We start from the raw sequence: 25,455 nt of genomic DNA, 5'->3' as shown, positions 1-25,455 counted from the left end.
CCAAGGCTTTCTGAGTAAGAGTCAATAACAAGAAACAGTCCTCAGCAGGCTTGCAGTTCCTTGCACTTGTCATTCAAGTCACAACTCTGCTTGACATCAGAGTACTTTGGAGTGAAGGGGTTGGCTTTTTCTCCCAAAGCTACAGTTTTAAAACACACCATCAAAAAGCAATATTTTTTATTAAAAAGAAAAGCTAGCATGGGAAACAGTGAATATTTGTTTAGCTCCATCGTTCTCAAACTAAACATTTGTTGTTCCTATGCAAATACCCCCATAGTTTCAAACAGGTATGGATTCCTCTCCAGGCCAACTTCTTTACATGTAAACATGAGGCAATGTTTGCTCTAACACTATTTTTACCCAACTGACTGCATGATATGTGATCAATGACTGCTTGATGAGTTCTGGGAGCCTGAAGGTCACAGTTTAACTATCAGCCCTGGAAAGGAGACAAAAGGGAAAGGAGTAGAAGGAAGACAGATTCAAGTCAAATTTAATTTTATTTCAGATGAATTTATTGAGTTATAAAGACCCTGCCAGCTCCACCGTATTTACAGAGGTTTACAAGAAGGTTCTAGAGCTATTATTGCTATCAGACCACAAGTTAAAAATGCATAAACAAACCAAATCAACCACATCCATAATGTCAACTGTAGAAATATTGGTTACCTTATAGGACTTTGAGGCATATTCAATCAAACATGATGAAAGTGTTTTCCAAACAATGATTTCTAAAGCCATCAGCAAGATCCTCATTTCTCCCTCTAATGTAGCTATGCCTGAAGGTCAGGCATCCGTATACCACTGTTGATGGAAGTCTCTTGAATATACACATTTTATGAATCATTAATTTAATTAGAAGGCTATTCAGAAGCAAGCATTGCATGGTGTTAAAATAATCTTAAAAAGCACAATGAAATCCCCAGTTGGTTCCATTTGACACTTTTGCAAGGTAGTACTGCTACCAGATATTCACATAAAATCCTGTCATCACTTTGACTTCATTTGCTTTGGTTGTGACTCCAAACTTCCCAGGGAAGTGTCACTACTGACATCTCAAGCAGCACTGCAGAAACTGTGCCACCTGAAAACATCACACTGCTGTTCTTTTCTTACTGTCCATGACTCTTTGAAAGACCTTTTTCAGTCAATTTCATCCATTCAGCTGCAAGAAGAAATACTAACGCTCTCTACATTTACTCACCCACCTTTCCATTCCCAAAAGAGATCACGGATTTTCTAAGAGAAGGGGAGGAGAGAGCATATCTCCCAGTTCAGCTGGATTCGTTTCCAAATATATTTCAGCTGCACCTCAAGTCCTGAAGAAGTTCTACATTACAATACCACAATGCCAAAGGGCTACGGACACTGATAGCCAAGGCCTGTAAGCCCACATATCTGGATGCATGCAGTTCCCACTGACAACAGGCAGCTCCGCTTGACTTGTTAATAAGCCTACAGTAATTTTTACTTCATACTGAACTTCACACATTATTGAATGTTCAGGGAAGAACACAATCACTTGAGTGCCATTGGTCCTCCTAAGGGCACTGACAGATGAACATTTGCTGATTAACAATCTAACTCCAGAACACTGACATGTAAAGTATCAACTAAGATTCAGAGTTACTCTATGTACACAAAACTAAGAAACCACAAAAAATAAGTCAGTGTCAAGTAGAGCAGCAGGGAAGCTGCTAATAGTATTTCAGAGAAAAAACAACACTGAAATATCCTTACTTGTACAAAGCAAGATGAAACCTACCAGCTTTATGTTTAAAAGAGAAACATGTAACTTTGTTCCTACTGCAAGGGCTACAAAAACAAAACCAAAAAGAAGCCCGAGCATCATTCATGCAAGAGAAACTACCACCTAGCAAAAAGTCTTTTATGGAGTATGCGCTACGCTAACATGAGCTAGCATCAGACCTGGAAAGTCTGCATCCATATAGCAGGGAGACTGTCTGAGGCATACCACACTGTCACACTGCTCTCCTCAAAGGAAAAACACACCACCATACTCTCACACTTAAAAAATGAGCACACCTCACTGCAAAGAAGCAGCCGCTCTAGGATTTTAAGTTTAAACTGTCATCATACCAATGGAATTCTCATCAGCTTCTCTTGATATTTGTAGCTGGGCCATGCTGAGAATGCATTCAGCTCAAACAGTACATACACAAGTGCCACCCATGTTGGTAACTGAGGACAGAATCCAGACGTTCAGGTGTTGAAACACTGGGTCAGGTATAAATTTAAGCAACAGTTTCGTATTTGCAAGTAAGATTAGAGCAAGTCTTCAAAAGTGGAATTATCTTGATGCTCGTGTACATAAGGAGAACAAACTGCCATACGTGCTGCACTTACACACGACCACAGTGCGAACTGTTCAAATTTAGTGCCAAATGCAACAGCAAGGCACACTCAGTAGGATCAAGCTATGATTGTGAGGAGAGTTTTATAGGAAAACGCTTTTAGGCATGGCAGAACATCACTCCCTACCAGCATGATGGCTGAATGAGCTGCACCCATACACTTCTTACATGCCTTATGCATCTCTTCCAGCCCTCCAGAGAAACTGATACAGAGAATGCCACACTAATATTACTGTGGAACTATTTATCAAGAGATCTTTGCAACAAAAGAAAGCTTAGAGGGGGATTTTCCTATATCCAGTTTTACTGAGGTAAACCAGAATTATTCTAACAATTTGACTGTGAGATGATGAAACCTCTAGTACATGTTACTTAAGTGTTTCAAAGCTATTCAGATCACCCACTAAGAGCTAAGTGATAATTAAAACACTGAGCAGGAAATCTTTGTGCTTAGTTTATGGACTAAAGTCCAAGTTAAATCCTATTACTGCAAGCTAGCAAAATGCAGTCATGCTAGGCTTTGCAAAGATGGTGGAGGAAAAGGGATTGCTTCTAGGTTACTTCAAAACTGGAATATAGTGTAATGAAAAGACAAGTATGGTAACTACAACAGTCTGAAAATCTGTACAAAATTCTCCTCTGGTCCATGAACTGGCCTTGGAAGACTCAAAACAAAGGCAAAGAGTTGTACAGCTGAAAGTGTTCTGAAATACCAAAGGAACTCCATCCAGAACAAATTGTCATGGCCATTGACACAGAGGAATCATACTGGATAACTCCGTTACCTGGTGACATTTTATCAGTAAGGAAGTTTTAGTGCCTATAACAACCTGGACCTAATTAGTCCAGCAAGCTGGTGCTTTTCCCCTTAACAGATTAAGACTGGATGTTGGTAGACACCAATAATATATCCCTTTATTTCTGTACTGGGCCACTCTCAATCCTAGATCTGGGGCAGACTGCCCTGCAAGTTTCCATTACCTGAATGATCTCTTGATTTCGTTTTTCAGTATCTGTAACCTCATGCTGAGATCTAAGTTTCAGTTTTTGAAAGGCAGAGGTTAATCTACCAATTTGAGACTCAACAATTGTCCCTTCCAATTATTTAGTGCTTGAAATTGAGACTTTCACACAGTGCAACCTAGCAGTCATACATAAATCATCACTTATTACCACACTTTGAAAACAGCTGTGTTAGTGGAATTTTACTTCTCAGCAGATTTTACTTTCCCTTGATCTTCCACTTTTTTGATGGCAGCTTGGATAGCTTCTTGATCACCCAGAAACTGGTGAGGGCCCAGAGGGTGCAGGTTCTCATCAAGTTCAAGAAGTATGGGCACACCAGTGGGGAGAGTAACATTGATGATGTCCTCATCAGAGATGCCTGCCAAAGGAAGAAAACCAAACCAGTTACACCTAGTGAACAGCTTGTCTAATTGTCTATCTAGCTCAGCCTTATTTCTTAGATTACCTAGTTTTACAAGAGTCAAGGACATGTTCCAGCCTCCATCAACATCACCAGCTACTCAAGGGTCAATTCCCACCTAGACCACACCTTGGTTAGTGCTTTAGGAACAGCTAGAGGAGGGAATCCCCATCAAGGTGAAGTCAATTTATTTTTTAGTCTACACATGTGAAATAAACAGGAAGAAATTGCCCTGGAGTCTATACCTTTCCCTTAATACAGTACATTGAGAACAACAGGTTCTCCTCCATACCTTCCCAACTCATGCATCACAAACGAGGATTAGAATCCACATGTGCTGCTCCAACAAGAAACAACCTCTCCTAAGCAGCCAATACAGTCTCTTTGAAAAGGCCAGATATCAAGCTTAATTTTTCAACACAAAGCTTCTCACACAAGCTGTCTTAAAAAAAAATCATTATTTAATTCTTCTAGCATAAGGATCACTGTTTGCCCACATCTGATTCCTCAAAAACAATTTTATAGTATCTTGCCTACAGTACTATTCTCAGAATTACTAGATACAGGATAATCATTTCCACTTTCAAATGAGGGAGATGGGGAAAAAAGAAGGTAGAATGTCAACTTAAACAACTTGGAGCATCTTCCTGTATTTTTCTACTTCACTAAAATAACGTACTTGGGGAGAAAATTTATTTTACTCAGCTGTGCTTAATTAAAATATTCTGGGGCTCTAATCTCAATGAAATTGCTGGTTATTTTTTACATCAAACACACAAGACTCCAAAGCATCCAAGTAAATTTTGCAACGAAACCTCTTAGTAAAAGTTTCCACACAAGGTCTGAATGGTTGCCTTAAGAAGCAGTGACTGCAAAGACATTATTCCTCAAAAATTTCAAGCAAGAGAAAGCTAATGTCATTGGGAATGTCATTTATTTCTTTTTTCCTCCCCTTTTTAGAAGCACTGAGGTCAGAAGAGCAGCCTGTTGTTGTAAAGCAGGACAGCTTCAAGTAATTCATGCTTACAAAATGCACACAACCAAGCTTCTAAAACGATGACACCATATGAATTAGACAAAGGTGCATGAAGAAAACATCCTCTTGAGCAGCTGACAAAACAGGTGTTTCTCTGAACACATGGGTGCAAATTTACCAGTGATTTTCACATTAAGTAGAAAAGCAGAGCCAACCTATTCACAGGAAAACCCACAAAGTCAAGCCACTTAGCAACAGTGGGATGACAACAGGTCAGGAAAAAACAGAAGTAATCATGAAGTGAGAACCATTTTATGCCCCTGCCCAGAGACTACACAAGCATGCAGTTTTTGCTGTGACCTATTCTTGTTTTGCTTAGGCTAAGCACTTAGTTCAGCTGTGGATTAGCACTAAATTTCAAAAGGGCATGGAGCAATAGAAACAGGCAAACCCTTGCAAAAAGCCTACACCTTGTTACATCAGTCCATTAAAAAGAGTCATACTCTGCCAGTTTAAGCAGTCCTGGTATACAAGGGATAAATAATTCACCTGTTGGAGGCAGCAGAATCACAGACCTACAGAAAAGCACTCAGGGAGCATCTAAAATTTTAAAACTGCACAGAAATCAACAGGAAAAGTACTGAGCACATTTACCAAGCACAAGCAGTGTTCTCAAGGACTTTGGTTTGCAAAAAAAGCAGCCAAGCTGCCTAAGCTCTTATTTCAAGGATTCTTAAACATATTAGATTTTAAGAACATACATATGTCTCCATATATCTACAGAGAATCTGGCCCTAGGAAGTGTTCTGCCCACCTCTCAAACTCAGTCTCCCAGACTAAACCATTCAGATATACACAAAGCAGATGAAGTCATGTAGCAGAATTTAGGCAAACCACATAATGTGGTCAGGAGCCAGGATATTTAAAGGTTTCCTCTAAGACAGATTAAACAAAACTAGCTGTAGCTACATGGATTCAGAAATGCAATTTACTGTTTTTACAGAACACAGTGACCACACCAATGTCAACTAGTATTGATTTACACAGCAAAATAGCAGAGTCTAGGATAAACAAGCAGCAGCAAGCATGTTGGCTTTCTCCTTGGGATTTTTCCTCTTACAGAAGTGTTGCCTCACAGTCAGAAGGCTGGAAACACAAGCTGAAGATGAAAATCCTAAAGAAACAATAGTGTCCTGTTGCTTTATTTCAGCACTGCTACTGTATTTGTATTGCATTTCTGTTCTTCAGGAAGCAAGAAGCTGATCAGGCTCTTTTGTTGCAGGCAAAATGTACACAGAACACTCCCCAGCCAGCAGGCTAGGAAGACAGTAAAGAGATGACATCTTACACTCAGGCCATTGCAAGCATGAGCTAACTGCTATCCAGTTACTCCATGTGCTGTAACTAAAGGCAAGTGACCTTTTCTCGCTCTTCATCTGAGCTGGCCTGTGTCACAATCCCATCCTATCTCACACAGAAAAAGGGTAAAATCAGGCCAAGGACTCAACTGCTGACTACAAAGCACAAGGGGAAATCAGACCATTGAAGAAGCAACACTCCTCCCTCCAGGAAAATACTAAAGCCTGGGTCTCAGCACTGCTGAAGGCTAGTGTGTTGCTTTCCCTGTTTTCTCTTTACCTGAGCAGGCTTAAAACTAAGATCCTACCCACTTAGAGCCATGAGAATCCACCAACATTACCACCGACATTGCAGGAAAGCAAACCAGGAATCTATCATATTCCCATGCAGTAGGGAAATACAGCCTGCCTTAAACTCCTCAAGTAGTCCAAGATGAAACAGGCTGATTTGCTACTATCATCACTAGTTGTCAACTATGGCATCAGGTGAGAAAGTCCCAGAGGTCTTGAGTAGAGACCCAGGCTGCACTACCACCACCAGGAACTCAAGGCAACGCTGTGACAAACGGAGTTCTCTGAGCACGCAACCCTGGAGCCTACCAGCATACATACTGCCCTTGGACAGAGCTCTGGCAAAAGGTTTCCACCTCTGGCTGAAGGACTACCGAGAGTCCCTCAAGCCCAAGTTTGTGCAAACCTGTGTGGAAACTCACACATGAAACTCCTCTGTCTCATCTGCAGGTCCTGGTCAGGCTGTTCCAGTCCTTTTGCATGTTCATCAGGCACTTGCCACCCCGTTCCCTGAGCTGATTCAAGCCACCAACGTGACAGAAAACTACCCACTCCTCGCTGTTTCTTGCCAACTTACCGACCAAGTTAACATGCAAGAGGGCCCAACAAGCTCACAAGAAATAAGCAGAAGTACAGAGCAAAGACTGGGATGAATGACAGGGAGCGCAAGACCATTTCATTTCAACAGCCGTGAGTTCTTAGATCTCAATCTGGTTTCTGTAACTGCCTTCAGACACCACAGTCACATAAGTAGTATTTCCTTAAGAAGGTTGAGCTGCAAAAATCAGTAAAATAATTGTTTTAGGTAGTCCTCAACACACAATCCACACGACTGACAATGTGTAGCTCCAGCATGTAAACTACGGGAATACTGTAACTGCACAAGTATCACATTAATGCAAAGAAGTAAAATCGTGAGGGCACTGCTCTCCCTGCTCACCAACTGGCAAGACCAGCATCAGGCCTTCCCAGTCACCATGTTCTGCCTGTGAGCCCAGTTCCAGAGCTCTGTTGCAGCTCTGTGACCACAACCAGACAAGCCCAATGGGTGCAACATCTGCACCTTTCTTCAAGAGACCAGGTAACTCCTCCCCTTCATTTTTTACCCTAAGCATGACAAGGCTCAGTGACCACTACACCATGTCCAGGAGATGGTAACCTTTGCAACAGGGCTTAAGTTCTAGAGTTAGACCTTCCACAAGACCCTGCCTTGAATTACTTAACACCGCTCTTCAGGGTTAAATGGTTTAGATGAAAGAAAGAAGTTGAGACAGCCTATAAATCCTTCTGCCACTCACCTAGAAAATTAGTCCATTAGACTTGATTTCCAACTAGTACTTCAACAAACGGGGTAAGCTGGCCACAACTAGTACACTAATGTCTTCACAATGGGACATTGCTGAGAGGGTCTCAATCAGAAGTATCAGTAATTAGGTAAAAGAAAATTATTCCTCCTTCAAAGAATTGAGAAAAATCACCTGTAAATAGATCCTGTGCATCCAAGATACTTATTTAGCAGATTCTAGTAACTGATGCTTTTATAATCAATATGATGTTTCAGCATCCAAAGTAAGATCTATCAAACATGTCTAATATGGTTATTTTAGATACACTCTGCATTAACATCTTGTTGCCATTGCTTTTTCAATGCATCAGAGGTATACCATGAAAGAAAAAATATGGCCTGTCTAAAGACCCAAGTTACAGGTCACAGTCCACACCAGTAGGTGTGACAGAACAAAACAGTTGCTAAGTTATGACAACCCTTCCACCAGCAAACACAAGACTGCTGCCTGAAGAAGAAAATGTTACTTTTAGAGAGCCTTTCCAACCCTAAAAACATATAATGAAAACTGCCTTCTTACTCTGCCAATTTTTAGTTGTGCCAATGATCCAAGCATCATCACATACAACACTTGAAGATGATTCAAAGAATAAGTGTTCTGAAAAGACTGGAAAAGCTTACAGAGACTTAAAAATTTGATGCCAACATTCTGTCAGGATCACGCACAACAGCCACCCTTGTCCCCGGGTGGCATTTATCAAATTCATAGGTATTACCTAGAAGGCACACAGCCCAGCATCCCCACTGGACACAGCCCACAGCACTGACATCTTCAGCAGCACTCTCTGGGAGAAGTGTCACTCAAGCCACCAGAACAGAAGAGCAAGTTCTCAGAGAAGCTGCTGTTTCAGATCTCCAAGTGCATACAAAAAGTACGGTCCAGTTTGTGTTAAATACTATTATCAGAAAGACTACTGGAATTTCACTTTAAGTCCTCACATGCAAACCATGACAGATCCTACGAACATTTCATGTACCTTAATGAGGTCCACTCTGTGCACTGAGAAAGCAAGAAAAAAAAAATCTAAGCCCACAATCAAAGCCTTGTTAGCCTGACATTCGTTCTCTGATGATTTTTGTGTGCAAGTAGAAACCAGATCCACATTTCAAGCTCTTTACCAATTACTCACAACAAGGAAAACAGAACTACAGGCCTGTTTAAAAAAAAAATACGTCCTTGAAATAATAACCCCAAGGATACTTTGAAGTCTTTCAGAAAAGACACTAAATTTCACACTGAAACAACTAGAATTGTTTCCAAGGATTAAGTTATCACTGTGACTAAGACATCCAAGCACTCATGTAGGATTGCTGCTTGAGGCCTTTGGAGCCCCATTTTCTAAATGCCAAGAACCATGGCTCTAGCTAAGATAGAGGGACTCAGAAACTTCCACTCAAGTGCAGGACACACAAAGCTAGTCAAAAAAAGTCCACAAAACCAAAGCACACCTCACAGCGGGTGCTACAAATACAGTAGACTGACAAACTTTAAGCTATTGAATCAGGTCCAACTCCAGCAAGGCTCCAGAGCAGCTCACAACCTTTCAGCAGAGAAAGGGTGAGACAGTCAGCAATGCAGACAAGGAATCTCTTTAGATCTACCTAGATATAGGTTGGACCTTGGGGCTGGGGGGGAAGAAGCAGGTCACAGTAACACAGGTCTTTCAAGCTCTGTTCGTGCCACCCTTCAGGGCAACTCTGCAGAATTCAAAACTCCACTGCATAAAGGGCAGAAGAGCCAGCATATATCTGGCAATTGCTCCCGTATGGGAGCTGGTGTAGCTGACAGACAGTCCTCAGTCAACCAAACTAAATCCTCTGCCAAGAATTCCTCACATTTCCCTATGTAAGCATGTGCTGGGAGGGACAAGATACAGTGTAGGACAGACAAGAGACACAGCTCTCTTCTACTTCAGTTAAGTGTGGGCAGCCCTGGAAGAGTTATACCTAACAGATTGTCCCAAAGAGCTTTGCGGCTACTTTAACTTACACTGCTCCCTCTGATCTCAGTGCAGCAAGGAATCCAGCCATACTAACTTTAAAGTAACTTTTACCAGACCTTGATGCTGCCAGATCTAGCCTTGCTGCATGCCTGCACAGGAAGTGACTGAAGGTTTCTGATGAAGCTGTGGTCAGTTTGCAGCATTTCACCTCCAAAGGGCTTGGCCAACACAGTTTCATGGAACTAGTTTGGTTTTTGGGGACTAGCAGGGGGGCAGACACAGGGAAGACACCATGGTTGCAGATCACCCTGCCCCTTTTTCATTTGTAATTCTTTATTATTTCACAGGGTGTGGACACATCAGTGGAACTGGCTGAACCAGCCTTCCTCCTGTATCCAAGCAGTGATCTGTACCCCAGAATTCACAGCCTCTATAGTTCCAGAAGTCATTTGTGCAGCTTATTCCCTGGGCTTCTAACTCCTGCTAAAGCATCAGCTGTCCTGACTGTTCCAGCATGCCTCAATGCAAAAAGTGCTCAGCAGAGTCATACACATAAAGGCACACAGCAGAGGGTTTTATAACTAAAAAATTGAATGGACACAATCCAGACTGTGCATACTTGCAACTACACCTCTAGTAGGCTGCATTCATACACATAATCACTAAGTTCTACTCTACCCACAAAGAAATTAATATATCTTCCAGTTTAGGATGACCTAAACTAGAAGCCATGTCATTAAAGAAAATGCAGAGGGAAAGAATCTAGCAATGACTGAATGATAAATCACATCCTTTTCAGGTCCTAAATAAATAAGCAACCTTATGCTAAATTCCTAATTTCGCTGGTAGGCATTTTCTATATTGGGAAGTAATACAGTATTTGCATAAGCTTTAGCAAGTACCTACTCCCTCCAGAACTCCCTGCCACAGCAGGTTTTTCGGTAAAAATTATCAAGAATGAAGCCTCAAAAGTGACCCACCACAGTAACAGTCAAGAACATCTTGGGGCCTACAGGAAGGATGGGGAGGGACTCTTTATCAGAGAGTGTAGTGATAGGACACAGGGCAACAGTTTCAAACTGAAAGAGGGTAGATTTAGATTAGATATCAGGAAGAAATTCTTTACTGTGAGGGTGGTGAGGCACTGGAACAGGTTGCCCAGGGAAGTTGTGGAGGCCCCATCCCTGGAAGTGTTCAAGGCCAGGCTGGATGGGGCTTTGAGCAGCCTGGGCTAGTGGGAGGTGTCCCTGCCCACGGCAGGGGGGTTGGAACTACATGATCCTTAAGGTCCTTTCCAACCCAAACCATCCTGTGATCTTCCACAACCCAAGACAAACACTTTATTCTGATGTGTTATAGCAACGCTTGTTTAATGAACAGATTATGACTTCTGAGAAAGCAGCTGATTAAATCCAAAAATAGGCAGACACAACTCTTCAGGTTATATCTAGATCAACCACAAAGTTAGTCTGAATACAGTAGTTTAAGTGAGCAGTGACAAACAAGGGGAAAGCATCTGGCTCTCCTCTTAACTACATTAACCTAACTAATTCTCTCCCCCTCCCACATCCCCCAGAGTCTGATTCCTGTTCCCATAGGCCAACTTTTTACTTTCTCCTTGGATACCACAGATATTAAGTGTTACATTGTCCACATAAGTAATATACACTACAGAACAAGATGTAAAGCTCTAAGCAGTTGAACAAGGAGAAGAGGGGAAGGCTACAAGGAAGACCCTTACCTTCCACATGCTTCAGCAATGCCCTGCTGCTGTTACCATGAGCAGAGATAAGGATCATTTTGCCACTTTTCAGTTCTGGCACTATCTTTTCATTCCAATAGGGAAGAAGTCTATCAAGCACATCTTTTAGACTTTCAGCTTTGGGGAGATTATCCTGAGAGACATCACTGCATTTATACCGACGATCATTGTATATCTCTTCGTAGTAAGGATGAGATTCAGTTATGGGAGGTGGGGTAACATCATAGCTTCTCCTCCATATTTTCACTTGCTCCTCCCCATGATTCAGAGCCATTTCTGCTCTGTTAAGACCAATTAATGCACCATAGTGACGTTCATTCAGTCGCCAGGAACTCTGAATGGGGACCCACTCTTGGCCCATCTCTTCCAGGATAAGCCATGCAGTCTGGATGGAGCGACTGAGTACAGAGGTAAAGACGAGGTCAAACTCAAAGCCCAGCGCTTTAAGGTGTTTGCCACAGTTCTGAGCTTCCTTTATCCCATCACTGCTCAGCTTCTGGTCCACCCAGCTGCAGAAGCGATTCTCCTTGTTCCAGGCTCCTTCCCCATGTCTTAAGAGAACAAGCCTGTACTTAGCCATTTTGGTTGCAGCTTAGCACAGATGACAACTGGTCTGACATCTAATATTGATGCATCTGGAAAGAGACATGAGAAAAATACATCAAACATCCCACAGATAATGCAGTACATCAGTAGTAACATAGTAATATGGCAAAGAGTAGACAACTATCAGAATCAAAACAACCAAAGAAACAAGTGTCTGATGAGTATGTTTTTACCTTTGAGGCCTCCTGGCTTTGTCTTCCTTCCCACCCTCACATGGGAGGAAAAGCACCATCCTTCACCCAGCTTGCTGCAACTAGCCCACTTAATCAATTGATTAGTAGCAGATTCATACAAGCTGTTCCTGCCTAGAGATTTCCCTCAAGTGCCTACACAGAGCCTCACTCAACATCAGAGGCTCACAACCAGAGAAGCAGATCTCACTCTCACTGGTGAGCTTATTAGAGGTGAGACATGGAGACCAAGCTCCTAAGAGCTGCCCAGACACACACTGGCTCTGAGGGAATGCAGGCACAGACAGCAACTGTGATCCCCAGACAGAGGAAGGATGACAGAATTGGAACTGGCAATACACAAAACCTTATCAGCTTTCCCCAAAACAGATGTCACCATAATCATGCTTTGCGTAACTTGTTTCCTCACATCCCCATCCTGTCCTGCCAATTATGCCAGTCTCTGCTTGACTTTTCCGCCAGCCACCTCCTCCATCATTCCTCCACACTCAAGTGCCACAACACACCTGTTCTGGGATGCAATGCACCACTATTGAGTCCTCATTTCACTGAATCCAGAAGTGATCTCACAGATTATTCCACCCTTTCCTGACTTTCAAGTATATTTTTCCCCTCTTGTGTCTATGAATTACAATGCCAGGTTCTCAGGCACCAGGACTAATGTTTTTACTTTTGCAGCGGGCACAAATGGCATATTTTCTGTCCTCATTAAATAACGGGCAGCTACACACTCATAACATCAAGCAGCACCTTTCTCTGACCCTGTTGACTAAGCAAAAACACCTCTGGATTGTCTTGAGTGGTAAATGGATTTTGACCACTCACCCAAGCTTCAACATGGCCAAGGATCTTCTAACAGACTGTGTGATGCCTGAAAGGTCCATCTAAGACAGCAGTGCAACTCTGAAAGCCCCACCTGATCACTGACCTGGGATGTCACAGACTAGATAGCAACAGACAGAGCAGGGGGGAAAAAATATAAAGACACAACTCTCTGCACTGGAAGGACTGCTATGTACTTAAAGGAACATCAAGTGCTCTCAAAACCATGAGCAGTGGGACACTGAAGTCTGATTTCTGTACACACAACTTTGGACTAGATTTCCACAAGCAACATGCTTACAGGAGCTCCCATCATCTCAAATCAGTTGGAGCTGCTCCAATCACCCTTCAAGTGTCTCAAATTCTGGCCCACTGTGACCCTGAATTAGGTCAGTAGGATGGGTTAGGCCCATGCACTCTGAGTTTTGGGAAGCACCCAGCATACTGTCAGGATTCATTTTTACCAGACTTTCAAAAAGCTGAATTCATTAACAGCCTCAGTAATTTGATCTTGACTATACAGCAGCTTAGTTCTCCTCTACTCCACAGAAGACAGAGTCTTCGTCATACAAGGGCACTGCACAATACCTCCCCAGCTTTAACTTCTGGCTACTGGTGCAGCTCAGGATTAAAAAACCTTTGAGGACTGACAGATTTTTACAGAATATCAGCAAGTATTGTCTGATACACAGTAGGCAGCTGGTAAACACAAGGGAAAGGTCTTCTGTGATTTCACTCACAAGGAGGCCTGAATTTTGTGTATGACAAGGAACAACTCAGACAAAATCCCATGTTTCACTTTTTCCACTCACAATAATCAGCTGCACATTAATCAAAGAAATCAACTATTGTTAGGATTCAGATGTCATGTCACATCAGATGCAATGCTATAATATACTAGGTTTACAACAAAAAGGAGTATCAGATAGCATTTCCACCTAAAGCTAAAGTCATCTTTCTCCAACGTCCCAAAGATATGATTAAAAACTGCAGTGTGCTCACAGCATGAACTACCACACAAAACAGACCCATAAAAAACTCTATCTCTACAGATACATAATTAGTTAAACTGAACAATGAGGTAATCTGTTCCTGTGGATAATACAGTTTACAATACCAAATTAAGACCCAAAATAAAAAAAACCACAAGACCCAATAATAGAAGAGATGCACCTGTTCACACATGTTCTTACTCAGGTACTTTTGGCCAAAACCAGTAAAAAACTCAACGAACATAACAAAAAAAAAGACTCGTGCAAAGACCTAAAATCATCTGGGAACCATAAACTCCAGTTCAGTTATATAAAAGATTAGACAGAATCACCACTATCAAACCAATTTAGAAAGAACTGGCAGTCACAGGGTTGTATGAATATCCATCCACTTATGGAAGTATTTAAGCTAGAAAGCCTTAGAACAACACATGGAAATAATCCTACTCACCTTTCTTATAGCAAAAAGAACAACCTACACAAATCCCAGCACAGGCTCAAGAGCTGCTTTATAAAGAGGCCACCACACACTCTTGGCTAGTTACCTGCAGGAAGAGAATAAACACTAAGCGCTCACACAGAAAGAAACCACAAGTACAAATGGTTATGCCAGCCATCATTTGCTCTCAGACCTGCAAGAAAATAAAGCACACCCCTTGTAGGGGCTGGGAAAGCTACCAATTTCCTTCTCCCAAAAGGATGCAAATACGCAGCTCCTGGGTTTCCAACAAGGGAAAGTTTCTTGTCTCCCAGATGCCCCAGGATATCATTTGCTCCTCAAGATTTGTTTAGACAGCAATTACCATAGCTCTAGCGCACAGAATTCTACCAAAGCCTCTGGGACACCATGGAGGATACGGACAGCAGACCTGGACCCAGCATAAAACACAAACAACACAAAGCCCCAGCTCAGCCCAGCAGAGCAAGTGGCTCAGGACAACATCTCACATCGGCAGATCTTTTAGCCAAGCACGGTTTTAAGGCCTGACTTGCCAGAGTGGGTCGTTTCCAGGACCCCTCGCTCCAACGAGCGCAAATCTCACCTGCTCGCCCCTTTTATAAAGCGTCCCTGTGCACTCGTGCCCCTCAGCCTTAGCCAAGAAGGGAGAGGATTACCCAGAGGCGGGGCCGCAACTCACACACACAAACAAACACACACACGAGGTGCCTCAACAGCTCCTGCCTCCTCAGGGAGCCCTCACCTGCCCGGGGCCGCAGCACAGCCACCCTTCCCCTCAAGGGACACGCACACGGCCGGCCCCGGGTCCCGACACCCGCCACGGGAGCCCGCCTGCAACCCCCGCCTCAGGGAGCCTCCTCCGGGCCCCGACAACCCCTGCCTGTAGGGCCCGGAGCGCCGGCACAACCCCTCCGAGGGGGCACCCCCGGCGCCCTCCTCCCCGGCAGGAGCCCCCCCCCACTCCACCTCCCCCGGCCTCCGCACGACCGTTAACCGCCCTCCCCCCACGCTCGTCCCTCGGCTTCAGAGAATTAACAGCCGAAATCCGCGCTGCCTTACGGGGACCGCTGTAGCGGGTCGCAGCCCGCCCGGAACGCCGCGGCCGCTCTCCGCAGCCCGACCCCCGAGGCCGGAGCGAACGCCGCCCGCCCGCCGTTCCGCCACCGCCGCTGCTACGCCGGGAGAGGGGCGGGCCCCGCGTCTTAATGAGGCCACGGCGCCTCCGCGCCCGCGAAGCTGGGGGAGCCCGATTGGCTGGCGCAGAGGATGAGCACCGCCTCCAGCCAATGAGGACGAGGCTGTGGGACGAGCCTGAGAGAGCGGCGTGGTGCCGGGGGGCGCGCTGGGAACCCAGCCCAGTCCAGCCGGCACGGGTCCCCCCAGGCCGCCCCCGGGCACCTCCGGGCTCGGGGCTCGATGCCCGGCGGAGCCTGCGGGGCTGCTGGTGCCGTGTCCGTCTCTGTCTCTTCCCGCCCCCCCGCGAAAATCCCGTCCTCTAAGAGCAGGTCGTTTTCCCGCGAGGGATCACAGCGGGGATGCTGGTTCCCCCCGCAGCCGCCGGCGCTGCTCACCGGAGAAACGGGGTCCCGCCAGGCTGTGCCGAACGCAACCGGAGGCAGCCCAGCCTCTGGCTTCTCCCCAGAAAACACCCCCGGGCCCGGGCCGGGTATGGCGACAGCAGTCGGGAGGGAGGACGCCGGCTCGCCCTGTCGCCGCCCTCGGGGAAGGAGCGTGGCCCAAGTGGCCCATCATTGCCAGGAGGGGAGGACACGGGGCACAGGGCCAGGCAGATGGCGAGGCGGGGGGATTTCCCTGGCAGGGCTCGCTTTTTTTCTTCTGGTTTTCGTACTCTTTGGGTTTGGTGAGAAGCAAGGGTCCAAAATCTCATTACTCATTATGAAATCAGCAGAAAGAAAAAAAAATATAGAAGTGACTCTAGGAACTTAAGGATCACGCTAGCTACCCTCATGGCCACAGGCTGTCATTCCGATTCAAAGTAATCAAAAGCAAGTGGACGGAGCAGAAATGAAGCGGTGTGGGCAGGTGGTGTCCTTTAGTGCTTCTATCGCCAAAGGTCTGCTTTTATTTTACAAAAATAGCAGAGCATGTCTTTTATATACAATCAGATTCACATTTTCTTTTCAAAATGCTTACCCTTGGACAGCCACAACGTAAAGTTTTAAGGGCCACAAACTAAATGTGTTCTATCACGCTCTCTACAAGGGAGAGATTGAGGTGATCTTTCATTTTTAATATCTTAAAATGATAGTGCATGAAAATTAAAGATTTCGATAGGAAAAAGCAACACAAGGAAATTTAAGAAAATTTGGGGCAGAGATGTTAAAATAATGTCACTAAAGTGCTGTGAGGAGAAAGGGTGTTTTGTTTTGCACTTGCAGGGATTAGATCCTAACCTGTCAGCAGGAAAGAAGGACCAGCCAGACAAAACACCGCTTCACGAGCCTCTCAGCATGGCACAGTACTATGTGTGGTAAGAGTGTCCAGGCTCGGTGAGCAGCACCCTGTGTCTCTTCGGTGGTTACTGCACCGACTTTGGTCCTCATTTATTTGGAAAGCTCTGGAAAGCGTTCAGCATCTCAAGGAGAACATTTTCAATGCTTTTAGTGAAAAAAAGAGCTGTGCTTGACCTCAGTGTAGAAAAATATTGCTTCTGCAAAATACTTCCACTGGATGTGAATTGCACTTATATATATAATCCTTTTTATCTCACTCACTAACTTTTATGTTAACAATTACCTTTTGTCTCTATCAACTTTGTCTAAGCCAGAACCTACAGTATAAAGCCAGTCCAGCCCACGTATTCAAAGTAGTACTCTTAAGTTCACTGTACCGGCAGAGTTTGATTTGCCACCCATCGGCTCGAACTGGTAAAGAGAAACACACCCACACCACACTGCGTGATCCCACACCCGCAGTCACCCTGCCTCCAGGCAGACCAAACCTGTCTCCTCCTATACAAACGCACTAGCGGTACAGCTCAGAATACGGGTGCATCACAGGGAAACTGCTCGACTGACTCTGCAAGGAAAAAAACGAAAGGCCCTAGAGATAGAAGGAAAAATATCTATACTTGAGTACCAGCACTATGTATTGGCCGTACTTCAGTCATTAAGAATACAATTAACAGAAAGAAACATTGTATGCCAATATGCAGTTATAACTACAAGTGAGTCGGCAGAAACCCATGCCACAAGCCTGGACCTCCATGGCCATCACATACAGATTTCTTATCTCCATTAGTCTTTGAACAAGACCATGCCATTAGCATGGCAAAAAGAGCTTAATGACTTTGATTCACATTTCAAACTACACAAGGACGGAAGAGTCTAAGCCATATCCCCATGCACGACTTCTCGCAGACAGCTACACTCATTTGGCAGCTATTATCTCTCAGACCAGCTGGGCTGTGTTTTTCAGGATCTCTGCTCTGGAGCCCTTCCAGGCGGTAGCGTTTTGCTGGAATGTTTATGGCAGAAGCAGTTCAGGAAACTCTTTTCCTCAACACATAGGCTTCCGCTGGGGCACCAGTGCAACCATGCCGCACTGAAGCAAGGCCTGGAGCTGAGCAAGGCAGAAACAGAAGAGAACGGAACTGGAAAGAAATAGGCCAATTAATGATTGATGAAAGCTGTGGCAAACAGGAACGTTCTTCACTGATTATGCCCTTAGTACTTTTTCATAGAATAGTTACTTTGTTCAAAGCTAGATCAAGTATTTGCCATTGTGCACTGCAGGCATACCCGTAGTAAATTCCAAAAGACCCCGAGCTCTTTGTTTGGAACTATTTGATATATGATCTGTCTTCATTAGTAATTTAATCTTCAAAAGAAACTTCTGTAATCAAATCTTCACACTCTTTAATAACTCTGAAACCTTCCTCTAAAACTTCCTCTTGGATGTTTTTATACTGCATGAATTTGCAGCCTTCCCTCCTGGACTCTCCCTCCTCCTTTCCACCTCCGGTCGCTGCCAGCAGCATGCTCATTCTCCCGCCCCGATATGCGCCCAAGGAATCCTCACCCTTTTCTTGGATGCCAGCCTATTCAGGCCATTTTCAACACTTGACAGTTTTTCTTCTACAAAAGTCCTAGATCATGTCTTTTCTCTGTCTGCTATCCACGCTACTGTTATCTCACATTCCTCTGCAATCTTCTGATGGTTCACTTTCATTCAAGGCCAAATTTGTATTAAGAAAGGTCTGGGAGTACAACACACTATGCAGAGAGAGAAACACATCCTTATTCCCCCAAGAGGACTCGGAACTGTTAGATCGCAAAATCACTCTGGCTACATCCATCTCCCTGCCCGTCACCCCTCAATACACTGGTTCTCTCTTCTCTTATAAAGTAAACACAAGCTTTATTTTTGACAAGGAATCAGCTGCAATGTGGACAGGAGCCTGGGAAGCCCACACCGTGTGTTAACCTTCCTGTTCGCAGGACAGTGCCACCCAGGAGGGATATCTTTCCTTATAACACCACAGCCATCTTACCCATGCCTGCCTTCAGTCTCCTTACCTAGTCTTTTTACACCTCTGCTTACTCCATTTTTCTGTTTGAAAAGATCACTTTATTCACCGCTTTTTCAATCAGCTTCATTTTTTCCATCCCAGGAAGACTGCAAGACCACAAGATATCAATATCATGTTTTCACCCAAGCCTAGTCTCTAAACCCACTTGTTTAGCTGAATCCTAAGCAAACTTATGTGTATTCATGGACTGGAAGCTGTTTTCCTCGTCCCTGAGACCACAGCCACAGCTCACATAAAGTGCTGCACAGTCTTGTTGGCCTGAAGTCCTTCGTATGTCTCTACACACCAGATTCTGGTCTATAATAAAAAGAAAATTAAGCCTTCTCCAACAGAGCTCAGAGAGGACGCAGGAGGCAAGGATGTGCTGGTCCTATTTCCGTCTTTTTGTTAGAGCCACTCACCGCGTCTTGCATTAACCAGACAAGTGGTTCTCAACATTTTCTTGGCGCAAGCATGCCTATGCGTGGGTAATTTTTCATCACACACCTACCCCTATTTGACAATATATCACACCACCACGTCTTAAAACAAGCCTATTATTACCTAAAACTTGGGGGTGCACCTGACAGAGCAGTGAGGTGTACCTTGCAGCACACCAGTTAGTCACACAATTACAGTTTAAGCTCCTCAGCAAAGGGCCTTTTTCACCTTTTGTTTTACTAGTGCCTAATACAATGCGGTTTTCACATGTAAATACAGTGGGGCTTTCATCCTGTTTGGGTATGGAGGCAATATATAACTTCATGCATCTGAGTGGATTCTCTTTATGTCAAAACCAGAAGGATAAGTCCATGTGGCAGGCAGTTTTCTCCTTTCTTTCACTCTAACTCCGTTGCTTGGGGGGGAAATCTGTTCAAAAAAAAAGAGAAGTGAGTGTGTAAGCACTTAAACTAACCCCGCATTTGTCATCAGAATCATAGCTTTAGTCTTTAAGTAAATGCAGAAGTTTTTCTGAATCATTAAGTATTGAATAAATGACTGAGAGAGAGGAAGAAAACACATGAAAGCCTTAATTATATGCAAAACAGATGGAGGGAATCTGCTATGTGAGGCATTGTATTCCAAACCCAAAGTGGGAACCGAATTTCTTACGTAACCCCCATGGCTAGTTACTGGCAAGGTTATTCTGAAGTACAACATGACTTCTGTCTGTTCTGTTCTGTCTGTTAACTCAAAAAATTATTTCATTTCTGCATATCCCAAGCTGCGAACATGCACACGGGAAAAACCTCACATTCTCTATGCCCTCAAAACCATCACATGGACACCTTCAAATAAACACCTTACCACAACAGGTGCCTGGATGCTACAGGAAAGTGCGTGGAACACAATGTTCTGAAGGAGCCCTCGTGGATACAGTTCAAGCCCCCAAAAATAGCTCTAAAAGAAGTTGTACAGGGTGCCAATGCCTGGGAAAACAAAATTCTTTCTCGCAACCAAAACTTTTCCCATTTCTAAAGCCAGAAACGCACTTTGAAGATCTACAAGCTTCACTTCTAAATTTTGCGGCTTTAGAGTGGTTTAGATTGCAGGTTTTAGTTTGGGGCTTTTCACTGTTCTTTAGTCACAATACTGCACAAATTAACTTATTGTAGCAGTATCAAAAGCAAAGAAAATCCTGTGATGAATCTGCCTTTTTTTTCCCCCATGATAAACAAAGTGCTGCAGACATCAGACGTCAGTAAGAAACTGTCTGGGTAGAGATAAATTAAAAGGGCCTCCGAGAAAAGAAAGCAGCGGGGTGGTGTCTAGTCAAGGCATGATAAGTTAGTTAAAAAACAGACTGGATAGTGCTGATACCAGAGGATGGTAACAGCACATAAGAATCTGGGCAAATATAACAAAATATGACCCAAATGGGAATCCCAATGTAGAGAACAGGGAGAACAACAAACACACACAAGACACCTTCAAGCTTGCTTGTACTAATGTCTTTCTGGGAAAAATTAATGATTCACCTTAAAAAAGATGCTTAAAAGTTTTTTACTTCCATGTTACAATGAACAACAGGTTAACTAAGAACTTTCTGATGTGTGTGTGGAGAGTTATCTCTGTCTGTATTTATTATGTTTGTTTTCTCACAAACACTGTACAAACTACAGAGAAGATTTGTTTTGTGCTTCCTAAGTTTCTTTCCATGGTATGTGACTCTCTTGAACCATAACAGTTTACAAAACAAGACTGACTGATGTTTAGTTTGGTTTTGAATGGAGCACAAAAATGAGTTTCCTATACAAAAAATCTGTCCTGTGTGTCATGATTAGATAATATAAAGAGAAGGACTGAGCACACTATTCTACTTTACTGTAGCTTCTCAGAATTCATTGGGGTTGCTCCTGACTTAAAAAAAACCAATAAAATCAGGCCTATCTTTTACAGGATTGTTTCCCAGGGAACTTTAGGAGTTAAATTGTGAAATAAATAGCTGTGCTTCACAAGTTAATTCATGCTCCCCCACTCTTCTTTAACGAAAAAGGAGCATGAGTGCAAAGGCAGAGAGGACTAATAAATCATGCGTGGAGGGGGAGTTAGGGTATTCAACTTCCCAGCATTTTTCAAGTCTAATTTTCATCTCATGTCTGTTTTACTCACATGGAAATCCACCCATTTAAATAATTTTGTGCCTGACTTCCACTAGGTTTTTATTCAGAATTAGTCTATTCCTCTCTATTGCCACCAGATCTAGCTGCTACAGAAGAGCCTGGAAAAATACGTTGCCCGTAATTCAGCATCTCCTTTTTATATTACATAAACGACACTTTTCTTCGCAGTGATACGAGGCACTATCCAACATTTTGCATTTTGAATAGGTCAAGTACTTGTTTAAACATTCAGTACTGCCGTCATTATTCTTCCCGATAGAAGTCTGCATCTGCAATGTACCAAATACGTAACTGAGCCACAATCAATTCAATGGATCTGTGAGAACAAAACCCAGGCAGTACAGTTCTGCCCTTCTTAAGAAGGCATTTGCAGAAGTAACATATATCTGGTAACAAACTATGTCTCTTTTTTTTCTTTTTTTTTTCTCTTTTTTTCTTTTTGGGGGAGGGCGGTTATCATACCTCTAGAAAGACACCGTAAAATGAGGCCCGTGCTGTCTGACCAAGGTCTCTTGCCCTTCTAAAGATATAGGTGCTCATAAACTTTAGACATGAAGAAGCCACTTTATGTGGTCTTCTGGGTTACATCTAGTTTACGGGGACAGCTGAGAGCACACACAGGCCAAATTAAATTTCCTGGCTTCTGCAGCAACCCACACCTGGCCACCATCTTCTCGCAGCCCCTCAGGTTACAGATGTGTTCTAGTTACAAGACCAAGACAACATAACAGCTGGAAGCATCCTGCCAGAACCATTTGCAGCTCATGGCCTCCTCCCTGCATGCCCTCAATTACTTCTGGAAATGGCAGATGCTGAGAGTGCGGAAGCCCATCTGACCAACCCTACAGCAAACCTGGAGCACACAGCAAAATAACTGCCGATCCATGGATTAGTGAAGGACAATAAGCCAAACCTTTGTGGGAATCACTGGACCTTCCACATCCCCCCTAAATGTTCATATTGCCCACGGGTCCTGCCATGTGACAGAAGAAAGACCACATGAGGTTCTGCTCTCGTATTCACAAAACCTGAGTAACTCAGTCAGCTAAAACAATCTGGCTCCCCTGCTGTGTACGAGTTCAGGTTATAAAGCAATTTCTATTCAGCTCTAATTGCACAGACTCCACAGTGCTATTTTTCATGTTGCTCCTAATCAAGATGAACTCATTGGTTTTACTGTGTGCTTCATTTTGTTTTGTTTTTCAAACATGAGGAAAATATTTTCAACACTTTTGTGTTTCACAAATGGAAAACATAGCCCTTCCTCCACTCTTAAGGCATTTGAAGCAGCCCTTTTCTTGTCAAAACTAGACACAGCTGACTGATGAAACTTGAAATGGAACATAAAAATATTTTTCCACAAGGACAAGAGCCTCCACTTGGCAAGAAAAATAGCAAACTGTTCTCAGAAGTTATAAGCTTTAGAAAACCTACAGTCTGCACATGCAAGAGAAGAAAATCTCGTTTCTGTGATAACCATGCCTACCAACAAAACTGTACAAGAATGTAGGTCTGGGATGGGTACATTTTCCATTTGTAGATGAGCTGGGTTTGGAGGCTGGCCATGGTGTCCTTCCTATTTAACTTAAGTTGCTTATCCCCTCTTTACAAAGCCCATTCTTTCACAGAAACAACTGAGAAGGTATGGTCTTTGTTGATGCTTTGGTACCTGCTCTTTTCACAGGGCTTGAACTAGAGAAAATCAAGTGAAGTACTTGCCAGTCCCACATTAATCCACCTCTCCAGTCTATGATCAGAAGGTTTCTTTTTACAAGTTTGAGAAAAGACACAAAAGACACTGACATGCTTCTGCTTCCGCAGCAACCAGCCCTGGCCTGTGCAAGGAAGTTGCAGTTTAATTAAACGAGTTCAAAAACTGGTGCTGTTAAATTAATGCTAAGTCTGTGGGAGGATAGAATTTATTATGCTGAAGAGTGCTTTCTACTGTTTTAACTGAAGTGGTAAGGAACGGATTTAAGCTAAATCAATATGCAACGTACTTCAACTGATACGTGTCCAAAAAAGGCATTTGCATCAACATAATGAAACAGAGCAAGATTTTCATGTAGACAAGACTCAAAAGAAAATGTAACCATATTATACTTTGGGAACCCTGTGAACATGCCTTGTTTTGCCCTTGTCTGCTGTCAACACCTCCTCCACTGCCTCCAGGGGTCTCCTCCCCGCTGCCTTACACTGCCTCATTAACTATCTCTTCCTGTTTTATTTGCCCTCAGGTACCCACTTGTTGGCAAGTTAACCAACCCATTTGATGCAGCTCTCAAAACTGTAGCTTCCTGCAGTTCTGCTAAGTTAAAAAATTCCTCCGAAGGGTAGTTTCAAGCTGAGGTTCCACAGACTTTCCCCTGTTCCTCTATTTGCAACTGTAATAGCTACTACAGCTGCAGAGCCAGACTGGCTGGGGTGTCCTCAAAACCCAAAATATATCGCTTCAGGCTTCTTGCGTGTCCAATGCTATGGAAATGTCAGAATGTGACTACTCCTCCAGGGAAGTCCCTCTCTCTCCAGAGGGTGGCACACAGTAACTGAGCAGAAGTATACAAGAGGCCATAAACCATTTTTAGCAGCTCTGCTTTCTTAGCCTGGCGTGATATCCCAGCGCCTGTTCAATCAGCTTGAGCCTACTGGTTTAAACTACAGAGTGGGGAAAGCACTTGGGAAAAGGTCAGTTCTTACTCTTCTTGCTGTTCTTGGTTCCTTCCCCCAGATGCCAGCATGCTCAGGCAAAGGCTGGGATGCAGATCCTTAGGAATTTTGTCTCCCCCATTGTGCTCGAGCCACCACCATGGCTGCATCATGAGCTGCAGGGGGAGAAGAGAGGGGATTCCTGGTAGATTAAGCACTGGAAAACGTAGAGAGTGTTGAAATCGTGACATCCAGCCACTCTGAGGACATCAGGGCCAATATACAAAATAGGTTAGACAGAGTTTGATATTAGACTGGCTGAATAAAGAGAGAGCTGACACTGTTGGCAGACATTTTAACAAAAGGCTTGCTCCGATGTCGTTGACTCAATGGCCAATCTCCCAATGGAAGTAGCCTCTGGACGCAAATCTGTAGTTAACAACCCAACTCTCTACAGCACATACTGCTTCCTACCGGCTGCAGACAGCCCACAATCCCCATCGACTGCTGCAGTCAAAAACAAGCTGGAGGTGCTGAGCACATTAAAGTGCTACCGGTCATAGTAGATCCAACCATTCTAAATTTTAGACAGTCTTTCTGTTTCCCCTGGGATATACAACATACTGTAAGTAAGTGCTCGGTTAACACTGGGGAGAAAACAGACTTGATTTCTCCACACACACATAAAAATGCTTAAAAGTGCAAGTTTTGGAATATCTTTGAGGGACAGTGGTGAGTTAAGGCAGGAAAAGCAGTCTCATACATTTAGTGCAAAAGACAGCAGGGAAAACGAAATTCTTTTCTGTGCCTTTAATTTAAGATTCACACAATTCAGAAAGTCAGTGTGTTAGTGATAATTGCTAATTTCTTCTTCAAAGCTTAGATTGTATCTTTTGAGTCCCTACTAGAAAATTTTCATGCCTATTTATTTATTACGAATGTAAGCCACCTTCATTTTTTTTCTTCTTATCCTTTTTTGGAAAAGAGAGGAAGAAAGATTTCCACCTTCTCACTGTTACAAAATCTACGGAATGCGATATGCAATTCAATCTGATGAGAGATTATTGAAGAAATTCAAAAGCAACAGTCACACACAAGTTTAATTCT

At 43.6% G+C, this 25,455-nt stretch overlaps 1 protein-coding gene across 8 annotated transcripts in view; it reads right to left on the bottom strand.

Moving 5' to 3' along the window:
- Positions 1-481: 481 nt before the first annotated feature.
- Positions 482-25,455, bottom strand: part of BPGM (bisphosphoglycerate mutase) — a 60,920-nt gene continuing 35,946 nt past the window's right edge. For 5 of the 8 annotated variants that reach the window (XM_074585152.1, XM_074585172.1, XM_074585162.1 and 2 more), the window contains 2 exons: positions 11,456-12,111; positions 482-3,759 (listed from right to left, as the gene is read on the bottom strand). In XM_074585152.1, the coding sequence (XP_074441253.1) occupies positions 3,581-3,759; positions 11,456-12,056 (780 nt within the window). In that variant the 5' untranslated portion in view covers positions 12,057-12,111 and the 3' untranslated portion in view covers positions 482-3,580. Of the gene's footprint in view, positions 3,760-11,455; positions 12,112-14,538; positions 14,633-15,606; positions 15,739-25,455 lie in introns of those variants that run through there. The other 3 variants (XM_074585114.1, XM_074585123.1, XM_074585133.1) reach the window with 3 other exon arrangements.

This window comes from Larus michahellis, chromosome 1 (assembly GCF_964199755.1).
Source record: "Larus michahellis chromosome 1, bLarMic1.1, whole genome shotgun sequence".
Taxonomy (NCBI): Eukaryota; Metazoa; Chordata; class Aves; order Charadriiformes; family Laridae; genus Larus; species Larus michahellis.
This window is presented reverse-complemented; position numbering and strand designations above follow the sequence as displayed.